Source organism: Amblyomma americanum, chromosome 8, assembly GCF_052857255.1.
Source record: "Amblyomma americanum isolate KBUSLIRL-KWMA chromosome 8, ASM5285725v1, whole genome shotgun sequence".
Taxonomy (NCBI): domain Eukaryota; kingdom Metazoa; phylum Arthropoda; class Arachnida; order Ixodida; family Ixodidae; genus Amblyomma; species Amblyomma americanum.
In genome coordinates this window covers 13,258,122-13,285,913 of record NC_135504.1, presented here as the reverse complement: position 1 = coordinate 13,285,913, position 27,792 = coordinate 13,258,122, and the positions used below count along the sequence as shown (strand labels likewise).

Below are 27,792 nucleotides of genomic sequence, written 5' to 3'. Positions count from 1 at the left end.
TTCGGACGCTCATCAAAAAAATCCAATGATGTGCAACAGCAAAGAACGAACGAATGAGTAACCAAGAGAAAACAACTTTGTGCGCCGGTGAATTAGCAAGAAAATAAAACTGTCAAACACATTGGGTATCTCGGAGGCCGTTTTGACTTTTCTAGTTCGTTCAAGGAAGGGCGCCACTTGTCATACCAAATCGGGAAATATTTAGCTTGGGCGGCTTGGGTAGTAGATTGTAGGTCCATGCCTCTGGAACAAACCTAGAAACATGGCGTAGAGCGGTGGCGGCGGTTCAACTTGAGCTGAGCGCGCTGCTCTCGGCGAGTTAATGCCGTCCATAATCGAGATGACAGCTCGCGGCGACCAAATCGACGAAACGGCCAGCAAGGCATAATCCACCCGGCTGGTTTGAGGATGCGCCGGGTGCCGAAGTCGGGGCCTACGCTGTGGTTCAAGTGAGCTGCACTTTAGTTTCGCTTTTGTGGTCTCCGCAGTCGACGCAGGTTATGCTGTTAATAATCCTGTTTGCTAGAACGACCTTGGATGTGCAAAAAGAGCGCCCGAAGCTGTTCAGAAATGCAGAGTTACCCAGTTTTCGTGCAGCCCTGCATAAGAATACGTGCGTGTGCCTGCAGCACAACGATGTCTCTTGCAGAGTTGGCTGTCTGTCTGCTTGGCGCCCACATGTCTCGTCTTCAGCAAACGTTGAGATGTCGGGAACGATTAGGATTGTGCCTATGCCAACGATCGTAGCCGTGGCCACATGCCTTAGTTTCGCAAGCAATTTGCCAATCCACCTAATCGTTATGCTGTAGCCGTGGCAGCACAATTCATCTATATATAAGCTAGCTTTGATAGTTTAGAGTTTCACCTTGGTGGACACGAGCGTTGTATCGCGTTGGCAAAGCGCTGCTAGGAGCGGCTATACGGAGAGCAGGTGTGCATCCATAAGGATGCTTTAAACAACCAATTATAAGAATCATAAGAGTTTATGATGTTGAGTGGAATATATATATGAGGAGGCTCCCGGTAGATGATGTTCGGTAGTGTAGCTTTTCCATTTAATTGAGCGTGCACGTATTGTGTGTTTGTGTTTTAGCCGGTGGTATCGAAAATACAAAAAGTAAAATGAAAATTAACACAAAACAATTAAAGAATGAAAAAAAAGAGGGATCTGTATTGCAGTTGTAGGCTGGTGTCTGGCGTTAAAGTTGGCAGCTTCTTTCTCTTTTTGTTAGGTTATGGCATCTTGTAAGTTAATCTTGCGAAGTGTACTGTGCAGTCCTCAATGGCTTCACATGGCTGTACTCTGTGCTGATCAGATTGTGTCAGTGATGTTAGCTTGGTAAACCTGATAGCTTTGTTGTGGTGAGGAGTGATGTAGCTTCTAATGCTGTCTTGTTTTCAGTAGATGTGAAATGGCTGCTGTGGGAGCTAAATTGTCAAGACATATTGGCCTGACCTGCTTTGAGTGCATCTTGTACTGGCATCTAGGCTATAGCCATTGATTGGCAGTTATTCTCAAGATTTACATACGAGTGCATCTTGTACTGGCATCTAGGCTATAGCCATTGATTGGCAGTTATTCTCAAGATTTACATACGAGTGCATCTTGTACTGGCATCTAGGCTATAGCCATTGATTGGCAGTTATTCTCAAGATTTACATACAGTTCTCAAGTACTGTTGGCGTTTCATGTAGTTAAGGCCTCTAGAATGCGTGTTAGAAGCATACATGACAGCTGGCTGGTTTATTTTATTTTTATTTATTTTATTGATAACATTCACTGAGTCTTGGTCTTTGCTGAATGCCTTCAGTTTCTGTCAGAACGTGTAATTTGTAGCTAGCAGATTACATGTCTGTCACCACATTCACACAACTTGGACATGTTGCACAGTATTTCATGCTAGCTGATAGCGGCCTTTGGGTGGCGATTTCTAAGAAGTTATTGTATCTATTTATGGGCAGATCTTTCACTTATGACAGGCCAGAACAGCCTCTGCACAAGCTGGCTCACACTCTTGGCACTGGTTGTTTAGCCTAACTTTACCCAAAAAGCAAGCTGGAACGTCTATATACGGCTGCCAACTACATTTTGGTTTTACTGAAGTAGGTACTGTTTGAGATGACTTGTTCTGGGGAGGTGCTTGAGATATGTCTTTATTGCTGCAGGAAATAAAGCTTTCGCTACTAGCACATGCGTTCCCGAGTTGTATCCAACTGTAATATTGCCTTGGATATTGCATTCTAGGTAAGATGCACTGTTTTGATTTCTCCCCTTTTAGCATCAGAATTCAACTATGTCTGCAGAGGAACTTGTTGACGGCCGCAGCAAATTTAACCCACGCATGCACAGCACATTCCTAGCATTTAAGGGTCTCTGTGTTTTGTAATAACACTACTAAATGCAGAGGTGAAGTGTTGGAAACATGCTTGAAACACTTGTTAAAGGAACTATTGTGGTTGTCTACCAGAGAGTGACCTATGAAGCAAAAATCTTCAGCATGGGGTATTTAGGCTCGCAGGAAAAGAGTGCTGTGAAGAGTGATGTAATATTTTCACATATCCCTTGAACTTTTGCTTCTGTTAGTGGAGGCCATGTGTTTGAGTGAAATTTTGGTTGTGCAGCACTTTATTTAAATAAGTACACAATCTCAAACTACACTTTTGTTGACGCAAAGCAGCCAGTGTTCCAATATGTTGGTTGGTTTAAGTCTTCAGTCTATTGCAGTTACCAAAGAACACAAAGGGTCACTTAATATGCCAAGCTACCATGCATTTTTTTTTCAAAATTGCTAAAAGCCACATTATTCGCAGTGGAGGAACTGTTGCGAACATTGATTTTGTTGATTTTATTTTCTTTCAGTTTGCTTGTGTAATTCAGCAGCTGCGGGGTTTGGGCTAGTTGGTTTGCATAATAGGATCCTAAAATGCTCAAAGAACGAAGACACAGAAAGATGACACACAGTTCACATGCTTCCAACTGATTTTATTAGTACGAGGAAGTGACATTTATTTCTTGGCATTGACTTGCTTACAAAGCTTGTACCAATGAGTGGTGACTAGTGAATTTTTCCTTTTTTTTTGTCTTCTTTCCCTTTCTTGTCGAGGACCCTATGACCTCAACGAAAGATAAAGCATCTCTTTTTTCGAAAGCAGTATTGAAGCAGGTGTTGCCCTATTCTGTTGTGAGCAGCATTTTGAAAATTTTTTTGTAAATTGTGAGGTTTGCACACAGCTTTTAAATTTGACTCAAAAAGACCGCCTCTACAGATTTTTTTTGCTACATAATTAGACCATCAAAATGATCACATATTATGATCTAACCAAAACTAGAGAGGAGAACTTCCCCCCTCCACACAAAAGCCTGACTAAAGAACAAAAGGTTACGTGGCGTTGTCTACAGACTAGATATATACACACCCTATCACTCCTTGGGCACATTTACCGTGGTCAATACAACCTGAACTGTAAACACTACGGCCAACGAGACAACTACGATTATATCCTATGGGATTGCAAAATAGAGCCACCTCTGGGTGACCTAGTTACCGATCCTTCTCTCAAGCAGCGGGAGGCCATGCTGGCTAGCTCTGACCCCAGAACGCAAGTTCTGGCGGTGGAGTGGGCTAACACGAAGTCGTCGAGGGCTATGCACTCTAGACCACTTAACGCGGCCTCTTAGCACCAAGCTCTTTCCGACGAATAAAATGTTTTACAATAAATCTGGGTCCCGACAGCTCAGGTACCCTCCTTTTCTGTTGTCCACATTATAGTTATGCACACCTAACCTGTCGTTTAAACATCTCCCTGATTGTTTGGTATATTTTCTGCAGGTCAAAGATACTTTATAACGACCCCTTGTGTGCCCTTCCTGAAAGACCTTCATCAGCATAGTGTGCTGAACTTGTTTGGGGCAGAATACACCACGGTTACTTTAACTCGTCAAGCGCCAACTTTGCTTAGTTTATGTGAAAGCCTGTGCCTGTAAGGTGTGCTTGCTGCGACTCTCCTTCCGTCTTTGGTCTTTTCGAGCTCTTGCTGAGACAACAAAGCTTACCATTTTTTTTTTTTAACAACTCCTTCAGCCACTGACAGAAGCTTGTGTTGCTGATAGCCTATGACTTGCAACTTTTTTGACTACCAAGACATGCTTTCTTCATTTGCATGAGAGCAAGACATTTCACAGCATTTGTGAACCCTAAAAGAGCTATCTTGCATTAGATAAGTTTCGCATGCACAGAACTGAAGGATAAAGGCATTTTTCCTTTTCTGGGAGGATAAATTCAGCTCGTGTGGCCTTTTGAGGATTTTAACCTGATATCAAAAAAGCGTAGGTGCTCCTGTTCTTGTCATGCATTGCGACAGGTAGTAATAAACAGTCCGAAAACTACCCTAAAACACCTTCGACAGCATCTTCAAGGCTGAGAAAGGTGTTTGGCGACAAGACCTTGGGCTTCGCCTTTTGTGCTTGGCTGGCGCAATCGTTGAGGAGGAAAACAAGGGAAGCCCTGTTGTATTGGCAACAGCTCGACAAGACCAAAGAGAGAAGCAAACTCATGGTCATACCTTATGCGCACCGGCTTTTGCATAATCTAAGGAGAACAGGCAATGAGGTTAAAGTGAACGTGGTGTTTTCTGCCCCAAATAAGTTGAGTGCACTGTGCAGTCAAAGCATTTCAGGAAGGGCGAGTAAGGCTGCTTGCACAACCAGGCACCAGAAGCCATTTGTAAGATGTACACATGGGGACATCTTTGACCTGTGAAAAATGTTATATTGGGCATGCATGGGCAGTACCTTTAATAATATCTTTTCATACATCTTGTGTATTGATCCTAGGTATCGCTTGTGAAAAAAAGGAAGTATCGGAGTTTCGGAATTGAAAAGTACATTTTTAGTGTATCATGTGTTTTAATGATACTTGATACTCAAAACGATAGTGTGCCACATATTTTGAGGCTGCTATAGGTCAAACTTTGGCCCGTGGCACTTGCTTAGCTGGTAGTTCACTAAAAAAGGAATGGAGCAGAATTGGGCAGAAACGATGCCAATGCCATTGGCCTGGTCAGTCTTCTTTTTTCCTATATTCGTCATTTCACTGATAGACGACATATACATTGCGTTTCTGCACACTCAGGCAGAAGGGACGAAGAAACAGGCTCACCATTGTGGTAGAAACAACACTCCAACATCCCTATTTCAAGTTGTGGTGGTTGCGAACAGATGTGGAAGACTTTTGTCGTCATGCTCAGGAGCTTGCAGAACATATGTTGATGACTTTGTAAGTGCGATAAAGGTCACATACTTTACTACACTCGGGTCAATGGGGTCATCTGTACTGGAAGCCTCAAATGCATCAGCCTACGCATTCTGAAGAGGCGCTAGTGAAACTTGAGTTTAACTGTACCTCCAGGATCACCGAGCCGACGTGGCTATGCTTCACTCTTATTCATTGATGAAATGCACCTTCACGGAACAGAACGCGGCTTCGTGCTAGGCTGTTCCTGTATATGAAGGCTTTTTTCATAGCATGGCCACATCATGAAGCTCTTTTGGACCAGCGGTTTGAGCAAATGCTTTTACTTGATACTGTTAAGTTAAAGGTAACATCCAAATAACAGTGATTAGCAAGATATGTTTGCCTAATGAAGCCTTTCAGCCATTTTATTTTTAATGTTTCCCTCCTAGCTTTTAACACAGAATGTCCATTTTCAAACGTCTATTGAACACAGTACTCGAGAAATGGCAGTTCGGCCTTCCCAAATGCACGAGGCTTGCAACTTTTTTTGCATAGGGCAAAGGCACAAGCAACCTATACTCCGTTTCAAACATCAGGTGCAACGCTGTCAAAGTTAGCGCTCTTGTTTGCTCTGCTTGCATCCGCGACCAAAAAGTAATGCGTTATTTCTGGTGAGCGAAACATACTAAATGCTTTGCATGTAGGCTTACCACATGACACATTTGTCATGATCTTGATTAAATGCACTCTTATTGCTGACAACACGTTGTCGCTTCCTCGTGCCATAGACCACTCGGGCACAGAACAAGTGTGGAGTAGCACGCCTCCCTTTATTTTCCCGTCCGGACTACTTCCGTACCTTTCACAGCGTTGCGCCTGATGTATGAAACGGAGTATAGTAAATATTGCAGCAACAAACGAAAAGCATCAAAAAATGTTTCAAGTTTATTCACATGTAGTCAATTGCTCACAGACTGGTTTGCAGGAAGATATTCGCCTCAAAGCAAAAGATTTTGCTAGGCTGTTATTGCAAGTGATCGTTTCAACATCAACATGGCTTCAGTTTTAAGCTGCGCCGACAGCAGAGTTTAAAGAAATCTATGCGGCCAGGTTCTTTTAAACCATTTCAAAAACAGTGTGATGTATCGAATACACTGAGATTCCAGAAACCACGAAAAAAGCTTAGCTAATGATATTACGAGCTTTACAATATTGGATTTCTTTTATGTATTGAGTATCTGTATCGGAAATCAATTTTTATTCTGTATCTTGTGTCGGTATTGAAAATACAATTTTTTATGCTTTCGGGTATCGGTATCGAAGATACTTTTTCAAAGTACCATGCCCAGCCCTGATATTGGACAGACAGGGAGATGTTTAAACGAAAGGTTAGGTGAGCATGACTATAATGTGGAAAACAGAAGTAAGGAGGACACCTGAGTGTCGTAAGTGTAAGTGTGCCTGCCACCCTGAGTTTATTTATTTGTTTACTTATTTATTTATTGTAATACCCACAGCGCCACAAGTGGCATTACAGTGGGGGGGGGGGAATAACACATCATGCAAATGAAAAAAGGTAACAAATTGCTACACATACAATGCAACCACGAACGTAACATCATTACAGCCCAACCACAGCATTCACAGAGATTAAGAGAATAAATCACATGATGCAATTAACACCTCTTCAGAAAGCCTATTCCAATCTCTTATAGATCTTGGGAAAAAAGCATACTTGCACATTTCTGATTTACAGTTAATTTCCTTCACATTTAATGGATGGTCACAGTGTAACGAAACATAGTTTGGTGTATGGATATACATGTCACAGTTTATGCCAGCTTTACAATATTAAATACTATGAAAAAATTTTAACCTCAAACAGTATCTGCATTTTTCTAGCGCCTGCCATCCCGGCAAGTTTTTTGTGCATGAAACGCTAAAGTTCCTGGTATAATTATTAAAGACTTATCGAGTGCCCAAATTTTGTACCCTCTCTAGTTTATCTGTATCTATTTTATGCCAACGGTCTCATACTGCACATGCATATTCGAGAACCGAGCGAACATTAGTCTTGAAAAGCAGCTCTTTTGCTTCTAAAGAGAGTTGTTTGATGTTACGCCTTAAATAACCAAGAACATGACATGCCTTTCCTGCTACATAGTCGACATGTCGTCTCCAACTTAAGGTTATGCGTATGCCGAGACATATGTACCCTGATACTGAAGAAGAAAGTTGTGTCCCATTAATTGCATAAGAGAATTGATGCGTGTTTTTCTTTTTTGTGACTCACATATACACAAATTTTTGCAAGTTAATAAACATCTCCCATTTCTTACACCATTCAGACACACTATTCAAATCGTCCTGTAACACCACACAGTCATTTGGACTGCCAATGACTCTATGCAATACACAGTCGTCTGCAATGCAAACAGATGACTGTGAAGACATACGGCTGTGGATATGAAGTGCTCTTTTAGAGGAAATGGAAAATTGCGGGAGAAGTTGCTGAAACAGGGAAAACAGCACAAACTTGTGATGATTGCATGAGCGCTCTTTCAATTCCTCTTTGAAAAAGTTTTGGGGACACTTAAGCTTTACCTGTAAGGGCATGATGCGATAGTGTTAATGGGTCATTCCCATCAGCGACTTTACCTGCTCTCATTAGCGTATTACCTGGTCTTGTGCTCTACTGTTACCAGATCACATGGCACACCAATGTCAGGTGACACAAGCATACACTCGTTTGCGTGCACTCACCCCTCACTGGCATGCATTTTGCTACTCATGCATACACTTTGCATGTCTACACAACAATGTGGATAAAAAATCATGTCAGCATCGTTATCGTAATTTGTGGCCTAATTAGGATTACAGTTTTGACATTTGAAGGAGATCTCATAGATGGTGTATTATGGTTTGCATATATGAGGTGAAAGGAGGTTCGAAGGCTGCGATTTAAATTTTCATTTTGCAACATAGTGTGGGCAAGTACTAGATGTGATGTAAGCGAGCAGCAAATGGCATTTGTTGTTAATTTGCATCACATGGAAAATGTTCCAAGAGTTTGTGCACACAAACTTTGCAGGTTCCTTGCATATATGATAACCTAGAAAATAAGTCCAGTTAATGCATTTTGGGTGATAACCCTGCTAATTTTGTTTACTGCATTGCTTATGAAAGGAAAAGCTTGCTACTGAGTTTTAAACATAGTGTGACATTAATGCACACATATAGCCTTTGATAGTGTGCACTGTCACAGGTTTGGGGAACATTGTTAAACATCACAACACAAATAAAATAGTGTACGTTAGCAACATCCACTACTTCTGTTTTGAGTTTTGAAAACTCGGATCTGTAAAGAGCAACTTAATTGCAAGTTAGAGAGATGTGAAGGAACTGTACAATTTTAACAGAATCATCGCAGCATAATGTGGTTAGACTATAGCATTCGAGGGCCTGGCTACACTAAACTAAAAAGATTGTAATGCAAGTTGTCAACTTGTCACATCACAAATACTTTTGAAAGTTGGCATAGCAAATCCACGGCGCGCTGATACCTACGCAGGCACATAAAATTAAAATCGTTACAACGTCTCGAGACCACATTCTTGAGCGTCGATGTTACGATAGTTACGACTACGGAATGTTCATTTCCTACTCTTGCTGCTGAAAGTAAAAAAAAAAACAAACTAAGGCGCTGGTCGAACGCTTGTGCAGACCACGGTGGCGCGGATTCACTGGCGTTGCTGGCGTGCAGGTCGCGCTAGCTCGCCTCACGTTCTATCACCTGTGCTCCGGCGCAGTTCTCCGATTGGTACGGGGGCTCATGGAAACATGCTGAAACAATTAGACGCGGGATTTCGCGCATCCGTGGCACTTTGCTGCGGTCGCTGTGGAAGAACGGAATGTACGCGTGAATGCTGCAACTTCGAAGCAATCGGAGCTCGAGGCGCGACTGTCGTGAGATTCATGAAGCTGGTTGTCTTTGCAGAAACACCGGCGGTCCGTGTTTCCGCGAATTTCTCCGACTTCGCTGGCTGCGGTACCTGGCGGTACTCCGGGAAAATTTCCAGCGCACTGCAATGGAGGAATGCGAGGAGTGGAGGTGTTGGGAGGCGCTTCAAGTGGCGCCGCCATCAGTAAAACGTAGCGTCTATCAGTCAGTGACAGTGAGGATCGAGTCGGCGTAAAAGTTTCGTTTAAAGCACATTGTAAGCAAGTAATAGGCAAGCATGGTAGTTAAAGAATATTTTTAATTAATAGCTCGAAGGTTGCTAACAGTGGCTATGCCATACCGCCAATACGGGTTCGCAGTGCGGGTAGAGAGATGCGGTTTTTTTGACATTCCTGGCGATGCTCGTCGGAGCAAGGAACGGGGTCCCTGTCGGTGGGGTGGGCTGGCGAGACCGTGCTTAAGCATACTTACCTGGTGCCGGGGTTACCGTGATCAGCGAGGCGGTGATCGCTTCTCGGCCTCTTACGGGCTAAGATCATGTCTTGGTAGAAGCGAAACCCACCAGCCTTCCGTAGTATCCGTGCTGGTTCCTGGGAAGAACGTTGAGGCACCCGCCGTACGATCTGGACAGGAACCTGCGCAGTGCTGCGTTTGTCGGCCACCTTAGGGATAGCCGACCCGGCGCCGTGCCGCCCGCCGGCCGCCCGGGCGCCGTTTCTCTGACCCAGCGGAGCTGACTGGCGCTGCCCGAGCTGCCATCATGCCCCCTGCCGGTCCTGCTGCTGTCCCGGAGTTCCGTGCGCCTCCACCTAAGGCGCACTGCTTCCTGTTCGTGCTCGGCGCTGACGCAACGGCCGACGACGTCGTCGATGGCCTGGAAGAAGTAATCGGCCCCAAAGGGTTGGAAAGCCTCCAGCATCAAGGAGGATTGAAGTTCTGTGTCGCCGTGACTTCGGCCGCGGCGGCGCAAAAGCTGCTAGCGGAGGGCGCCTTCACCGTGAATGGCACCTCTGTGCCTGTCGCCTGCGTCGGCCCATCCGTGGTCGTCGTGACGGCGTTCCGAGTGCCGCTCTTCGTCGGGGACGCTGCACTAGCTACAGCACTGAGCGCCTACGGGAGAGTCCTGGAAATCAGCCACCCATCGCTCAAGGGACGCCGTCACGTAGGAAACGGCCAACGCCTCATCAAGATGGAGATGAAGCAGGCCGTTCCAAACTTCATGACGGTGCAGGGGCACCGAGTTATGTTCGACTACCGGGGAGTGCGGAAAGTGTGCTCCCGCTGCGGCCAGGACGGACACGTGGGCGCGGCCTGCCGGACGGCGCGATGCGCCCGCTGCGACGTCTTCGGACACGACACGGTTGGGTGCGAGGCGAGCTGCCGACGCTGCTCCGGGAGACACGCGACGGCCGACTGCCTTCGCCCGCGCTCCTACGCAGCGGCTGCTGCCTCCGGCAACGCTCCAAAGAAACCCGACCTGCCAGCGGCGCCACAGCCCGAGAACCCTGTTCTCGCTTCGACGCCGAAGGAGGTCGCAGTGCCTGCATCGAGCCAAGACACCGACACGCCTGTTACAGAAGCAGACCACGCTGCCGCGAGCCAGCCCGAGCCGGAGCCTACCGCACCATCGGGGGAGCAGACGGCAGACACCGGAGACTCGACCGAGTCTCTCATGTTCCCCCCGAACAGCGACCTCCCGCCGCTCTTCACCTCGGGATCGTCTAGCGATAGCGACTCGTGCGATTCGGCGGAGGAGGACGATGCAGCAACCTCACGCCAGGCGACACTCCGCCTGACAGGGGACCTCCGCTGCGAGCAGCTCCCACGACCCGGCTCGGCGAACGCAGTACGTGCGTCTCGACGACGACGACGGCGCCGGTCGCCACAGGACACCCCTGACGAAGCCACCCTGGAACCCAAGGACCACGCCCTGGGTGCGCCACTGCCTACCGACACCGCCCAGCATGACTCGGTAAGAGACTCCACCGACCCGCACTCCAACAAAGGGTCAACCGGCAAGCACGCACTGTCACCGGCCAAAGACTCCGATGCCACTCCTGAAGGGGCCTCTCGGTCAAAACCGAAAAAGGTCGCGCGAGTGAACAACTCCGCCAATGGCGGAGAAAACTAGAATTGTAAGCAGAATGTCGGCGGCCTGTTTATTCGCAATGGCGGCCGTGCATCTCCTCTCCCTGAATGTTCAGGGATTTCGATCACTAGATAAACAGAGGGAGGTGATGCACTTCGCCCGCGCGCAGGGCGTCGACATTCTGTTCCTCCAAGAATGTAATTTCCGTGACCCACGTGATGCCACAAACTTTAAGGATCGCTTCCTCGCGCCCGCGTTCTTCTCACTCACTGACGCCGCTTCGTGCGGTGTCGGTGTAGTATTTCTGAACAGCTCCCTGCGCTCGGGCGCGCACTGCACGTACGGGATCGACGGCCGCACACTGGCCGTCGATTTCGCGCTAAACGGCAGACGTGTCAGGGCGTTGGTGGTTTACGCGCCGGCGCGACGGAGCGATTCTTCGCAGTTTTTTGAATCGCTGGATTCTTTTCTCCTCGATACGTACCCCACTTTCATGGTGGGCGACTTCAACTGTGTACTTGACCCCTCGCGAGATGTGCACGGCCCCGGGCAAGGTCGGCCCTACGCCGGAGCACGGTCACTACGGGACCTCTGCGTCCAGTTTCATTTATCTGATGCATGGGTGTCCCAGCACGGCAACACCTTCGGGCCTACCTGGGAAAGAGGACAGTCCGCCAGCAGACTAGATAAGTTTCTCCTCCCCCCCGAGCTTGCGCGCTTCGTTACATCTTGTAGTGTGCTCGAGTTCCCCAGGGGCACTCCGCGCATTTCTGACCATCGACCGCTGTCAGTAGTGCTGGACTTCGGCGGGTGCGCCCCACGTGTGGACACGTGGCGAATGGACTCCAGCATACTGACAGACGCGTCGAGCGTCGCTTCGTTAAAACGTGCGCTGAATGCCCCTGGCGCGCGTAATGATTTACCCGTGCCCTGGGATGAGCGGAAAGCCGAGTGGCGCTCCCTCCTCATCGGAGAGGGCCGCCTACGAAGATCACGTATCACGCGTGAACTTAATGAGACGCTGACGCGCATTCGTATAGTAAAAAGAGGCGCGCCGCTCACCTTCGCTATGAAGGATTATTTAAACCTGCTAAAGGCGCGGTACGGGACGCTACTGCGGCAGTCGTCCCGTGCGGCGAGCCAAGCTTTCACCCAGGGCAGGCCCATAGCAGACCCCTTGGTCTTGCGCCAAGTACGCGCGGGCACCCTTAACGAGGACTCCCCCGCTTTAATAGAAGAGGTCGTCCTCCCCGACGGGGCTAGGAGCAGCAGCGCCACTGACATTCGTGACGTGTTCACACGCCACGTGTCACAGCTGTTTGCTTCTGGCGTCGAACGGGAGGGTGGCCCAGAGTTTCGCGAGGCGATCCGCGAGTTTTGCCGGGACCTTCCCGTAATCCCGGAGGAGCTTTCGGCTCACCTCTGCGCGCCGGCGTCGCGGGACGAGCTCCGCGCCACGCTAAATGCAATGAACACCGCCTCGGCCCCCGGCCCTGACGGAATCCCGATCAGTTTTTACACGCGATTTTATGAGTTGTTGGGAGGTCACTTGCTCGACATGGTGAACAAGTTTGTGACAGATGGAGCTAGACCGGACTCCTTCCGGGAAAGCAGAGTCGTGCTCATCCTGAAGCCTGGCGGGTGCCCATCCGACCCGCAAGCGTGGCGCCCGATCACTCTGCTCAATGCAGACTACAAGATCGTGGCGTCACTGCTGGCGAACAGGTTGAGCACGGCTCTGCCCACGCTCATCAGTCCTGCGCAGACGTGCAGCGTGCCGGGCCGCTCGGTGTTCTCCGCTCTCGCACTCACTCGTGACTTGTTCACGTTCACCTCGAGAGCGGGGATCCCGGGCTGCTTCGTCTCGTTGGACCAAGCCAAGGCGTTCGACCGTGTCGAGCACCGGTACCTCCTAGGAGTCCTAGAAGCCTTTGGCTTCCCTTCCGAATTCATCGAAAGAATTAATCTTCTTTACTCCAGGCTTACAGCCAGTTTAAGTATACATGGAGCGATTAGCGCTCCTTTCTGCATCTCTCGCGGCATTAGGCAGGGATGCCCATTGTCACCCATGCTTTACGTACTCTGCATCGACCCATTGCTACGTCGCATAGCCGACAATCCATCAGTACGCGGATTCCCCCTGCCTGGCCAAGGCCAGGTTAAGGTCTCTGCGTACGCCGATGATGTGTCCCTGTTTTTGCGGGACGAGGACAGCTACGCGGCGTTTTTACGGATCTTTGAAGAATACAGCGAGCTGTCCGGCGCCCTGCTGAACAGGGGCAAGAGCAGAGCGCTGCGTTTTGGCGCATTCACATCGGATCTGCTGTGCGACGTGCAGTGGGTCTCCGCCGTAAAAGTATTGGGTGTTCACTTTCTCGCGTCCGGAGAGGCGGGACGAGAAACATGGACTCAACTCAGAGCTACCGCAGAAAGACGCTTGACCGTAGCGGCGCGCTTTCGCCTCTCTCTCGCAGAGCGCGCGTTTATCATCCGATCATCGGTATGCGCCCCCCTAATCTACGTCGCCAGAGTCGCCTACCCTCCCAGTAACCTCACGCGACGCATGTCCACTCTATGTGGCTCGTTTTTTTGGGCAGGTAAGACTGAGACAGTAGCACGAGCTCTGCTCAGACTTCCTACAGAAATGGGGGGATTTAGCCTCCCTCATTTACCCACATTGTGCAGTGTCCTCGCCTTGCGAGGGATCCGCGACCTTGTCGACAATACGGACTACCCGGGAAGGGGGCTCCTTGCCTACTTTCTCGGAACATCGCGCCCCCTTTTCTTCTCAGAACACAGTATCGGCCCCTCAGCCTTGCAGCCCCCCCTGTTTTTCCGGAAAGCCTGCGGTGCCCTCAGGTCTCTCACCACAGCCCTGCCTGGTGTGGAGATATTCGCCACGCCACCCACACGGGTTTGCGAGCTCCTCGCTGTACGAGAAGCAACACCGGAACAATTGACAAGGAGCGGGCAGGCGCGGTGGCGAGACCTGAGACATTCATCTCTCCCTGCGCAGGTGCGCGACTTTAGCTGGCTGCGAGGCTGGCGGGTTTTACCCACGGCTGACCGCCTCGCAGCATGGGGCGTGGCACCCTCCGCCCGTTGCCCGCAGTGCGGTCTAGTGGAAACATTAGAGCATGCAATGTTCGAATGCGTAGTAGCCAGAATCTTCTGGCGGCTCATGTCACGCATGTTTGGGGCTCGTCTCAACTCCAACACAAGATCGCGAGAGCCATTCGTCCGCATGCTACTTTGCGTCGGCGCATTTGTCCTATGGCGGCAGAGGGGAGCTGCGGCCTTACGCGGCCGCCCACAGAGGGCCATGTACCCCCTACTGCAGCGTGTACGCGCACGTATGCTAGAACAAGCATGCGAAGACCTTGTGACGCTAGAGGAACACAAATTCCTTCGGCGGTGGTCCACCCGCTTTATCGATGTACGTCGCGGCCGTGTGGCTGTGCTGACTCTGCCGTTCTAGCCACCGGCAGAATTGTGTGCGCGTTTTTTTGCTGTGTGCCGTGGTCTACAAGTGACACGAGTGCGCGGCAAACTTCACGGCGTGAACTGTTAGAACTCTTTCAGTGCACTCTTGTCATGTGCATTCTTGTTTTTTTTTTTGAAAAGTGTTTTTAACATGCGCACTTTGTTATGTGCAGTTTTTGTACCACTGACGACTTAGGTCGTTTTTTGTATCACTGTTTGTTTGAGGGACGAAAGTCCCTGCTTGTTATCAGTCCAATAAACTTCTCTTAGTAGTGCCTCCAGGGAGAGGCGCGGGCATTGCACTGCGCTCGTGCTGACCCCTGCCACTACCCCAAACTGGGGCAGATGGGGCATGCAATTTTTGGTAGTGGGGGACTGCGTTCGCGCTATCCCCCTTATTATACAATCGAAAATCAGAACTTATTCATACACAAGGTACTAGTGAGTGGTTTTGGTTCGAGGTCCGGTTTTGACGGAAGTCTCCAATTGAGGAATAGTTTGCTCTGCGCGAGGTCTTTTGGGTATGTCATTATAGTTATACCCTCTCGACAAATGAATGGAGGGCATGCAATTATTGCTGATGGGGGGGCTCTATTCGCGCTGTCCGCCTGGCTTATTACACACAGTGAATGCGAGCCTTCCTAGGCTGCTCTGTGATAGAATTTAATCCCACCCTCATTGACCGTGGTTGAGGTGCCTTGCTACGCCAAGCACAATGTGCACTTTCGGGTGTCGAGAGAAACCGTAATTAATCTGAACATAGCCGCTGGAATATTGGGTTCGATGAACATCATCGAACCGAACCGACAACACCGCACAGCTAAACCGGTGATTTTTTCGAGGTCAAATTTCGTACAGAAATGAAATTCGGTCGGCAGAATTGTTTTATACCACATTTGTTTGTTGTACTTGCCTGCATCATTAAGAAAAAGTATGGTATTCGCATGATCTGCGAGGACGACATGGTGAACTAGAATAAGGACGACGAAACAAATCGGGCCACTTTCTCAGCGATTCCATGGTGGCGCCATCTCGTTTGTCGGCCGTGAAGATTCAGCAAAGGAAGTGGGGGCGTGTGTTGCTGGAGGTTTGAGGATGCTGTACTACCAAAGTCGTCAAACCTAGTGCAGTTTTGGCCAAACAAAGTGTTTTGTGATCATCGTTAAAGTAGTTGCTGAAGAGTCTTCAAACATCCCGCACAAGACCCCCGTCCTTCGCCTAATCTTCACGGTTCACCATCCAGATGGCGCCACTGGTGCAATCGCTGAGAGGGCGGTCTGTTTTATTTCGTCGCCTACGCAGACGATGCGAATATCCGACTTCTTCGTATTGATTCAGGCAAGTACCCCAAAGAAATGTGGTACAAAACAATTCTGCCGACTAAATGTCATGTCTGTACGAAATCTGAGCTCTAACAATTCGCTGGTGTAGCTGTGAGGAGCATTTATACTACGGCGCGCGTTTAATTACAGAACAGTTTGTTAGTGGAACAAAGAACATCCCCTGCGGTTGAATATCGCGTACTAGTTGGATTTAAGGCGTTTCGGAACTATGCTTGTCGCAACGCGTTTGCTCGATTTGTCGATAAAAGAAGAAATATAGCACAACGCTGTCTGTTCTAAGTTACATTAAACGTTCATAGATGCCGCCACACCTTGAGTACGGCGGTAACTTTTGTATCGTGGTATGACAACGGTACTCGCCTGGTTCATAGTCCATCCTCTGCCCAAAAACATGCATCCATACTACGATCCGGAAAGAAGAATGGCTAGGGCACAAAAACTTCACGAAAGATTTTAACTTCAGAAAGACACGGCGCACGCGGACGTGGCAGAACATGCGGACAGAGACGGCTTTTCCCTGGCAGTTGTCGATCATCGAGGTTCTTCCATTGCATCGGCGACAATCGATAAAACAAAATTTCCGGAGGAGGCTGAAGAAGCTGCCATAGCTTTAGCCATTACCTCCACCACTGCCAAATACATCCTCAGTGACTCTAAAACCGCAATTCGAAATTTTGCCTACGGAAGGGCGCACTCCGCAACCACCAAAATATTACAAAAAATCTTCAGTACCCGCCAGATCACATTGATCTGGGTTCCGCCCATTCGGGCCATCCTGGAAACGAGGCGGCGCACCAAGTTGCTCGAGGATTCGTATTGAACCGGGAGGTGCGCCACCCCGAGCTCAGGTCGGCCAAGGAGCGAGTGACGACCTACAAAGAAATTACTATACCCACTTCAATAAAGACAAATCTTCCCAGAACCACATAGATCTCTAAGTAAAACAAGTCATTTGGCGGCAGCTCCAAACAGACACTTTCTTTAATCCGTGCATGTACTCCATATGGTTTCCAGAGCAGTTCAGCCCCGTCTTTTCTCTCTATGGGCATCATAACGCAGACACACCACACATCCTATACTCATGTAATCAAGACAAGCCGTCGAACAGTCTGTAGCTCTCTACCCAATCGTGGGAGGCCGCGCTGCTCATCTCGGACCCGGAGGTTCAACTCCGAGTCGCCGAGCGGGCCGAAGAGGTCGCCGAACCGGTCGGCCACCTGGCGTCCGACCTGGAAGAGGAGCCCACCGCGGGGACGGGAACGTCACCCCAACCCGCGCCCAAGACCTCTACTTTAATAAAGTTTACCTCCTCCTCCTCGCTTGGTTCAGTCGCGCATGATGCAAACCCGTAATCATCTGCGCCGAGGTAAAGGAACTGAAAGCTGCTAGCGCCGGGTTGGCGCCGAAGGACGGTGGTAGTGTTATCGACGCACTCGGCACACCTTGACGCTCGCCTCTACGCCTTTCGCGTTGTGGCGCTTTCCTGTACAGACAACAGATGGCGTCACCACTGCAACGTATCTATAGCGACTCTAAACTTATCTAGAGTCTCTAGAAGACTAAACTTATTGACTCTCAGGCTTGGGCGAAAACTAAGCGTTGGCTGCGTTCTTCTTTCGCTCCCACCTTCCTGCCTTCGAGTGTCCATCGAGATGTGAGACAGTTACTGCGCCATTTACGTTCCTCGAAAGCCTCAGTTACGCCGTAGAACCGAGAAAAATGCCCTTAACTGTTTTCACAGTAAAATAAAAATTATTCCCTATCACTGACTCAGAAGGCCGTGTCTTCCATGAAGTTCAAGAATAAATTTGCTACCGCATTAAGCTGTTTTGTTCAGCGCAGCGGAAAATGCGCTGCAGCTGTTTTTCATTCTCGCGATATGCAGGCCGGAAGACGAGGTCATATTCAAACATGCCCACCGCGAGCATGGCATCGAGGTTCTCAGCGGCATTATCGCAGTCACGAACAGCAGCAGCAACACGGTCAGCTTTCGGGTGAGTAGCCTTTCGGTGGTGTGCGACTTGTTACGGATCGACCGAGAGTCAGCATTTGTGCAGTATAACTGTGCTTGTGATGCTCGTCGGACTCCGGTCTTCGCAGCGCATGCTACTTCATTCCGGTAACTGCTTGCTGTGTCTCGCTGTATTCAGGATGCCATATGATGCCATGCACTCCCTTCATAATCACGCAGTGCCTGCATGCACACTTCCACGACGACCTCGATGAGGCCCTTCGTACCCTCTTCCCCTCAGATGTCACTGTTAGGTGGACCCCTGGCCATGCTGGGATCGCAGGCAATGTGATCTTGTCCACAACCTGGTTAATAATAATAATAATAATTGGTTTTTGGGGGAAAGGAAATGGCGCAGTATCTGTCTCATATATCGTTGGACACCTGAACTGCGCCATAAGGGAAGGGTAAACGAGGGAATGAAAGAAGAAAGGAAGATAGAGGTGCCGTAGTGGAGGGCTCCGGAATAATTTCGACCACCTGGGGATCTTTAACGTGCACTGACATCGCACAGCACACGGGCGCCTCAGCGTTTTTCCTCTATAAAAACGCAGCCGCCGAGGTCGGGTTCGAACCCGGGCACAACCTGGTTCGCGAAACTCTTATCCGCGCGCCTGCTAACTCCTGGTCGAGTCATTCGAACTCCGACGAGGCTGTGTGCTACGAACGCATCCTTAACACTAAACATTACTCCGCGACTCCTTTCAGACACTCCTTAAACCCGACCCTCAACGCAGCGTCTCCCAGATTCGTGTTATCCGCAAGCTCCACACTAACGTCCTTCTCATCCTAGTTCACCTCCAGCTCTTTCGCATGTTGTCTGATCCCAGCTGCCCCTCACCCTATGCCAATCTGGAGCGCTTTCTTTCAGTGCCCTCTTCCGCTGAAGCCGACAAGAATTCGGCACCTGGCGGCAGAGGGCCTCTCCCCGAACAATCCTGATTCATATACCGTTTGGGCGCAGGTACCACATCATCGTTCACTCCTCGACTTCAGTAGGCCAGCGAACTTTTTTTTCATTTATTTAAGCTTCCTCGTAATCCATCATTACATACCCATTTAGGCCCCGAGGCAATAAACATCGCTTAAAAAAATAAGACAGTCTTCCCAGACTTCCCTGGCTTCCCAGACACGGGACGTGCGAGGGAGGTAGCGTCGTCCTCCGCGCCCAGGCAAACACTGGTGACACAAGACTAGGCTCTACATTCGTGGTCTACCCGGAAGGCCAACTTGCACGCACTGTCGTGCGCAACCCAGCAAGCTCTTTTTGGGAGTGCCCGTGCATCCAAGCCACCAAACAAAACAGTCTAAAATCCATACTAAGACACATGTGCCCCAAGGACTGACACCTGGCTTGTTTCACCACCGGAAACCGAATTGCGTCTGCAGTCGTTCCTGGCACAGTACATCCGCGATGTTCTGGACGAGGAGTGGTAATCCCCTTTCCCTGGGAGGTCGGACCCGATTTTGAACGAAAAAAATTCTCTCTCTCTGCGCAGTTCGGCGATGACCCCGAGTTTAAATTCACGCCACACACGAGCCTGATTCTACCGCGGTCTACAGCAGTAATCCTCGCTACCTTCTATAACGGTGAGAAAGTGCTATTTGTGCACCGTTCTGTGCGCTTGCAAGAAGGGTTGCGATGGATGGGAGTGTACTTAACTACCTTTGCAGAAAGATACACCCTTACCAGAAAACAGCGAAAAGTAGGGTTGCGGTGGATGGGAGCGTACTTACCACCTTTGCAGTTGCGCTGCAGTGCCTTTGTAGAAAGATACGCCCTTGCCTGTATACAGCGAAGAGTAACAAGGCGAGTTTTGGTAATCGCCGTTGAAACGATGCAGTGACCAACATTCCGCAGCGGTCATTCAGTGCATATCTGTTGCTGCCGTTCAGGAACGGCGCCAGGAAATTTGTAGTTGGGTGGCGTCTTTTTCGCGTTAGTGTGGTCACATATTCTTGCTGCTGCCGTTATGGACTACACTGAAGCGGCTACGCCGATTGTCAGAGGTGAGCTTTCACCAGATGGCTAAATCCCGCTGAAAAGAGAATTTCCACCTTCAAGGAGCGGGTGCTGTGCAGAACGCCAAGTCATACTGCGATGCAGTACAAATCAAGTGCGGGCTAGTTGTCAGTCAGCGCTTGTTTTGTCTCCCTTTTTTGTCCCGTCTTTCGTGCTGTTTTAAGTATGAACCTTCAGCAACAAGCGCACTTCGCAACACTTGCGCGGGCCAGTAGGTTTCGGTTTGTGCTCTCGGATGCAGCGCCGTTCAACTGCTGCCTTGAACTATTTTAGAAAAGGCGAGTAGGGTAGCAGGGACGATACATTATATAGGTCATGGACGGAGCGGAGCTATCATCAAATGCTTAAACTGTGGAGCTGTGTTTGGGTCCGGCTCCTTCGGCGTCGGCTGCTACTCACGAAGCAGGTTAGCGACAGCTCCATGAACGTTATCTTGCTTCCTGAAATGCTTGCTGCACACACGGCAGTGGAAACTCACATTTTGGTCAATTCTCAGCGTAACTAATAGTATGTTTCTCGCAGCTTCCCCTCATTAGGATTGAAATAGGAGCTTGCACAGCTTGAACAAGCACTATTTATCGGGCTGCAGCCAGGAACACTCCTCCGTAGCGCCGGCTTATTAGAAGAAAAGAGGTGACCCATCTACGTCGTGAAAATTGCCAAGAGCATTCATTTTTAGTTTTAAGGCTCCAGTCAGGTGGATGCTAATCAGTAGTCATTCCCCAAACTGAGACAAAAAAATTGGACCGGACACTTAAGCTCCGCCTTGAAGAGCAACTGTACCACTTTTTGAGAATTTTGCGATATTCAAGGATTCAAATCTGTATAGGCTGTAGTTAAATCGTGATAAATATTTTTGCGCTAGCGTTTAAAATAGTGGCATAATCGACGGTTGACTTTTAGGCTTCCCATCAAAGCACCAGAGAAATGCGGGCAAGTTCGGTGCGAAGTCACGAAACTAAGAATCCAAATTACTGCTCTTGTCAGCCATATCCTGCCGTGCCTTGTTGGATGCTGGCAAACAACTCTCGGCGGGCTTTGACTTCAGTGGCGTTCGTTTTCTTTCATTCAAAGCAAGCGTTTATGCGTTGGAAATGTGCAGGTACCTTCAATGACGTCATCATGCGCCCCCCGACTTGGCGCTTTGTGCTGCGGTTTTAATCTGCGATTCCGTCACCATTTTAAATGCTAGTCCAAGGGAACATCGCGTGCTTTAGCTGCAAGTTTCACACACTCGGCCCCTTAAGCGCGTCGATTTCTAAAACCTATGCTGTTGCCCTTTAAGGATATGACGTACGCAATAGCGCAGTGGGTTAATTCCCATATATGCAGAATGCCATTGTCTACTTCACATTAATAGGTGCCTGGGAGTCCTCCTACCACTCCCGGCGCAGTGGTGCAGCGGTTAAGCGATGCGCCACTGCCCTGCAATGGCACATGCTCCCAGCGGTGGGCCTTGTGCGGTTCAGGTTGCTCTTGTCGACCAACCTGAAGCTAACAATCGTCAGTTTAACTGCCACCTGCCACGGTGCGCAGTTTGCTCACAGTCCGGTGGGCAGGTTGTGCTGACGCCACAAGGTTGTGACCTAGGTTGCCTACCTGCCTCCTAGGTTGCTTCTCTGGGGATTTTTCGTGGATATCTCGCTTACGGTCAACGACGGCGCCGGATTTTCTGCGACGCGAGCTCCTTAACGCTGTCGCGTTAAAAGGGAAAAGCTTCGCGCAACACCAGTCTTAAGATGGGGTAACTGTGCGCTAGATAAACTCTGTTCAAATCGATCGCACGGTACTGGTCTGCTTTCCCGCAGTGGACGGCCACTGCCAGCCGAGGAGGTCCTCGGTGGGTCTCCGCTGCATCAGGGTCCGCAGCGACGAGCCAGAGGACGTGGAGAGGCTCTGGAAGAGAACGCCTCCGGCCCTCGTCGGCGAAAAAAGGTGCGGTGATGCACGCGCATGCAAATAAACACGTGCACTACACTGCACTTACGCGCAAGTTTAGAACAGACAAAAGGAAATGACCGACAAAGTGTTCTCCGCTCTTTTCGCATCTTTGAATTGTGCAGGTGGAAGTTGCGGTTTGAGAAGGACTGTCCGTGTAACCTTGACTGCGATGGGACGGTGCCTTCGGAATGTGAACCATCGCCCAGTGATGAGGCCAGTGATTTCGACTATGAGAAGGTATACCTTTTTTTTTTTTGAAGCGAAAAGCTTCACTACTCTAGGTAAAGCAGTCGTCGCGTAGGCCGGAGAATGACCTTGAACGACCTTCAGCCCAACCACGTTAGCCCTGTATGACCATATGTAGCGCAGTAATGGTGTCGAACCCTGGACCCATTCCTTGAGGCATGACCTTTAGTTGACCTCTGACCTTAAGAACATCCGATGGGGGTGATGCGAAACCATGTGATGACATCCGACGGGGGCGATGTGAAGCCACGTGATGACTTCCGATGGGGGTGTCGTAAGACCATGTCATACCACGTCATAGCCACGTGGTCGTGTGGGGTATATATAGAACGGCTGTCGCGAGCGTGTAGCGGAGCTGCCATGGACATGCCTCAGAAGCTTAGCAAACGTGCTTGCTTTTCGCTGAATTCCGGGGTTAGCCAAGTTAAGCCACTGCCAATTTTTAACTTTGTTTTGAAGCGCTCCGTACCTTCGCTTTGTATGAGGTGGTCGAGTCTTGTGCGACGAAACCAGCAGGAATGCGTTGTACTTTTATACTTAAGATTGGAGGCGGGTACGCATAAGGGGTCTTATTTAGTTTAACTGGGTCCCAATTTACGTTGACGCGAAGTAATGAGGTAATGCTTAAAATCGCTGAAATACTTTAGACGCGTATGAAGTGTCACGTTCCGGAGGAGTGAATTAATACGGTTGCAAGGGTTCCACTCTTGCTTCAAGACATTCTTTTATGAGAGGATTTGAAAGGACGTGGGCGTCACCCCACATTGGTAGACATGTGGCTGAGCACATTTTTTTATATACTGCCTGCGACAACCTGCTCTCCATGGAGTGAAATCAACGATCGGGAATCGACGGCTTCCACAACTGTCGTTCTCGGGCTATCGTAGATTTCACTTCACCGAGAGAGAGATTCTGCCATCGCGAGCCATCTGCACAGCTCCGGAAGCTGTCGCCTACAACGCTGGTATCTTTTACTCCACAGAGGGAGCAGGTTTTAAAGCAGCAGAATACTCGTATATGGCCTCTAAGACTACTGGAGAAGCAGACAGGAAGGCCTAACATTGCCGGTTAATGCGACAGTCAGTTACATCCAGGGTAAAAAGGACAGCTAAGCCATCCAGGGGCAGAATTTTTTCAACAGCCCTTTATTGTAAAAAAAAAAGCTACTCTCAGGTATTGATAATTGGGACCGTAAATTTGTTCGAAACATGCAAAGTTCTAATTAAAAGTCTGCTGGAGTTGCCGTTAATACACGCGATGACGACGACACTAAAGCGTCAGTTCGTGTAAACTGCAAGTTCGAATTAACGAGATTCTGTTGTACACGGAAAATGCGCTGCTCACGTTGGAGCAGCGAAGAGGTTTCGATCCGAAATCCGGACAGTGCTGACGTCAGCGGTTTGATGGTAGCGGATATACTTGCGCACGCGGTTAACTCTCGGTTGTGGACGAATACCCACAGTCTCGCGAGCAACGAGAGAGCGCGTGATCCGTTTGCGGTGCTGCCGAGAGCTATAGACTGAAACGCCTCTCGCTCTTTCTTCAGTGGGCCGCAGAAGATGCCGTGACAAAGAGCTCGTCACTCGTGCTGCCGAAGATCCAGGCGCTGCACTTCGCCTCATCCCGCGGCAGTTGGTTCCTCCGCGCCAAGTTGTTCGTGGCAGGAATTGTGCTGGCCGCGCTCGCCGTTTACCGCATGCTGTTCCCGGCCCGGCCGGATGTCACCAAGCCGGATATGAGCGAATGCGTCGAGCTATGGGGCAAGGCCTATTGCTTCTGAGATGTTCGCCTGGTGACATCGCTAGTAAAACGGCGTGTACTATCTGCTTCTGTCCTTCTAGTCCTTCTACTAGAAGGATAAGAATGGGGTGGAGCGCATATGGCAAATTCTTGCAGATCATGAGTGGCAGTTTACCAATTTCCCTCAAGAGGAAAGTGTACAACAGCATAATCTTACCGGTACTCACCTACGGGGCAAAAACGTGGAGGCTAACGAAATGAGTTCAGCTTAAGTTAAGGACAACGCAGCGAGCCATGGAAAGAAAAATGATAGGTGTGACGTTAAGAGATCGGAAGCGGGCAGAGTGGGTGAGGGAACAAACACGGGTTAATGACATCCTAGTCGAAATCAAGAGAAAGAAATCGGCTTGGGCAGGGCATGCATGTAATGCGAAGGCAAGATAACCGCTGGTCCTTAAGGGTAACGGAGTGGATTCCAAGAGAAGGCAAGCGTAGCAGGGGGCGGCAGAAGGTTAGGTGGACGGATGAGATTAAGAAGTTTGCAGGCAAAGGGTGGATGCAGCTGGCAAAGGATAGGGTTAATTGGAGAGACATGGAAGAGGCCTTTGCCCTGCAGTGGGTGTAGTAAGGCATCTCTGCATCTGTGCTTTCTGTTGTGAAAGAACTGTACTTCACGAGGTCTAACCGGCTCGCCGAGTTTGTGGGAAGCTTGACCTTGAGGGTGACCTTGGCCGAACGAATAAACATTGCCGCGACTGGGATTCGAATCCGCGGCGGCGCGAACATATCAGCTTCGCTGGCCAACTGCATGAGAGCACTATGCTATCGTTGGAGCCAATCGCCCTTCATGTTAAGCTGCAACTCTCTCACGCTGTGCATTCATTGCACGTCGTTGGCTTCGTAAATTAATACTACTATCACCTAGCATCTAGGAGACAATTCAGTTGTTGAAATTTGATCTGTTTTTAGCTTCGTCAGCGAAACAGGTAACATCTTAAAGCTTTTAATTTCTTAGTTTTAATTCTGTGTGATTCGCCGACAGGATGCAAGCCGTTTCCTTGAGCACCTGAACTCCTTTCAGCCGACAATACAATTCACCAAAGAAGAAGAACACAATGGCGCCATACCCTTCCTGGACGTATGCTTGTGCAAAGAACAAGCAACGGGTTCGCAACGTGCGTGTAACGCAAGCTCACTCACACTGACGGGTACCCGAGTTTCCATTCGGCACACCCTGTCGCGCATAAACGCTCCGTTGCATCCCCACTTTTCGGCCGCGCTTTCCGCCTCTGTTCAAAGCCCGAGGACACTCAAATCCGAACTAAAAATTGTGATAAAGGATCTTGCCAACAACGGGTTCCCGAAAATTATGATAACGACTGCAGAACGCCGCTGTTCACGTCGAAGCGTGGAAACAACGGCCACCGAGAAAAACAAGCGGGCAAGCATCCCCTGCGCTCCAGGAGTCAGCGAGGCCTTAGCCAGGGTCTTCAAGGACTACAATGTCTATACCGCCCACGTGCTACCAAGTAAACTGAAGCCAAAACTTGTCAGAGTTAAAGACCGGGTTGAGAGAAACAGATTCCCCGGAGTGGTGTACAAAATTCCCTGCAAGGACTGCAAAGCTGCATACATCGGTGAATCAGGCAATTTTATTAGGCGCTTAAAACAACGCCAAAATGACGTCGCCAAAGGCCGCCCGAAAGAAAATGCCTTGGCTGAACACTATCAAGCTGCATCACATGCCATCGATTGGAATAACGCCTCAGCCATCGCGACGGAGAAGTATTTATCGTCCCGCCTACTTGTAGAATCACTTCACCTCCAAAGGACACCACATATTTTGAACCGAACGCGGGGTAATCTTCCTGAGATTTACGCATGCTCATTACGCCACCTGCACCGTACATAAGTCACCACCTTCGTCCATCCGCTGCCATTGTGAACAAGGGACCCGTACGGGCCCCCAAACGTCAATTGTTTTTATTATTTTTATTTTTTGGCGAGTGGTACTCTTTTCTGTTATTCTGTTCCCTCCTCGCCAGGCGGGATTCCGTCAAACACTCGACTACGTTTTATCAAGCTGGTGCTGTGCAGCCACTAGCTGAGTGCTTAGTAAATAATCTGCATATAGCCTCTTTCTATACATACATGCACCTAGTACTATGTTGAAAAAAAAATGCGGTGATTGAAATCCAAGTAGTCTCGCGCAGCGGCCTTTGTTCGCGTCCCCGCGGGTTCGACTCCCATTCGCGGATATTTGTGATTTCCTTTTGTTCCCCTTTTTTCTATGCTCGGGATGGAGTGGACACACATCGGCAAGATACGATTTTTCTAGGCTCTAAACCTCCGCTTTAGTGCTTTCACACCTATATACATGCCGATGGAATAATCTTAGACAGCCCAAAGGAGAGCTCAAAGTAAGCATTTGTAGAAATACGCGTACCGGGCATGGCTACGACTTGAGTTGAGAACGTATCTATAGCGTGAATGATTAGGAGCTACATTTTTAGACTACGCTGCTAGCGGTGGTGAAAAGGAAGATAAGGAGCGGATGGTTTGAGCTGCCATCGCCCCTCACGCTCTGCTTACAACGTATCTTAATTTCCTGCTCTTTATGGGCGATGGAGTTATATATGCTGCATTCCTTGTTAATAAAATCTAGTAGCGAGGCTGAAAACGAGGCAGCTGTGGTGACTGCAAGCGAAGTTTAGAGATTCGCGGTTGAGTTGTCACGCATGATGTTATCGAAACGAATTGCTGACGTCGCAATAAATTTTTTTTTATTTTGAAGTTCTATAATTCAGCTACTAATGAGCGTAGTTCATTAGGACGCGGTTGCATCTGAGCCCTGACAACCTGAATGTGTCCAGCGTAAAAAGAGGAACAAATTATTACACTTTCAGCATATTTCAGTTTTTTGCAGGATTGTTTTGACTCAGAGAGTCAAGGCAAACTGCGTTACCACGACGTGACTTCCATTTGATCAAGGGCAGACTAAAATTACTAGTTGCAGACGAAATGATTTCATCTGCAAGAGTGAAGACTCGGAGAGGGTGGTAGGCCCTTGGTGAAGAACTACAGTTAGCAGCAGCAAACAAGCCATTCAAAAATATTGAAAGAGTTCATAGGAACCGTTTTGATCACCGGTGGGTACTGAGAAGGATACCTGTAAAGGAAACTGGTTTTCACTTCTTTCAGATTTTTATTAGGAATGAAGCGCATACTAAACCGTGAGCACTGACCAGAAGGACATGTAGCCAATAACGTTTTATCCTTCTCACGTTTCTCGCTTCGGTTCTATTTTATATATTGTATGGGCGCGGTATTTGTTTTCTGTTTTGTCAGCGCTATGCGCGTTTCGCCTAGTTTTCTGGCACGGCTCTGCCTTGACTCTTCTACTTTATCACCGCGCTTTTCTTGACGCGCCGGGCATTCTTCCGGGCGTTTGCTAGGAGCATGCCTCGGTTGCGTCGTTTAACGTTTGTAGCAATTTCTTTTTGTCTTGTTGACGTTGTGTTTTCACCTATTAAGTGAACCTTAATTGTGGCGGTTAGGGCTCTTGTCATGTGTGCACAATTTTAACCGAGAGTTTGTGTTTATGTTGATTCGTATCTGCTGAGCTGTTGTTTTTCTGCTAATCGTCCCTGACTCCTATATGTTTTATGGAAACGCCTGAGGCCTACACGGCAGTCTTGTAATAAAGGAAGTTGGCGCTGCA

General features: G+C 49.0%; 1 protein-coding gene and 1 pseudogene across 1 annotated transcript; both read left to right on the top strand.

The window, feature by feature from the left end:
* Positions 1–202: 202 nt before the first annotated feature.
* LOC144100928 (uncharacterized) lies at positions 203–27,792 on the top strand. The gene is made up of 6 exons (XM_077633849.1): positions 203–449; positions 17,996–18,104; positions 19,621–19,711; positions 21,953–22,079; positions 22,208–22,322; positions 23,878–27,792. Exons 1-6 carry the CDS (start codon positions 409–411, stop codon positions 24,109–24,111), a joined length of 717 nt encoding a protein of 238 aa, XP_077489975.1. The 5' UTR covers positions 203–408; the 3' UTR covers positions 24,112–27,792.
* LOC144102878 (U1 spliceosomal RNA) lies at positions 15,025–15,163 on the top strand (annotated as a pseudogene).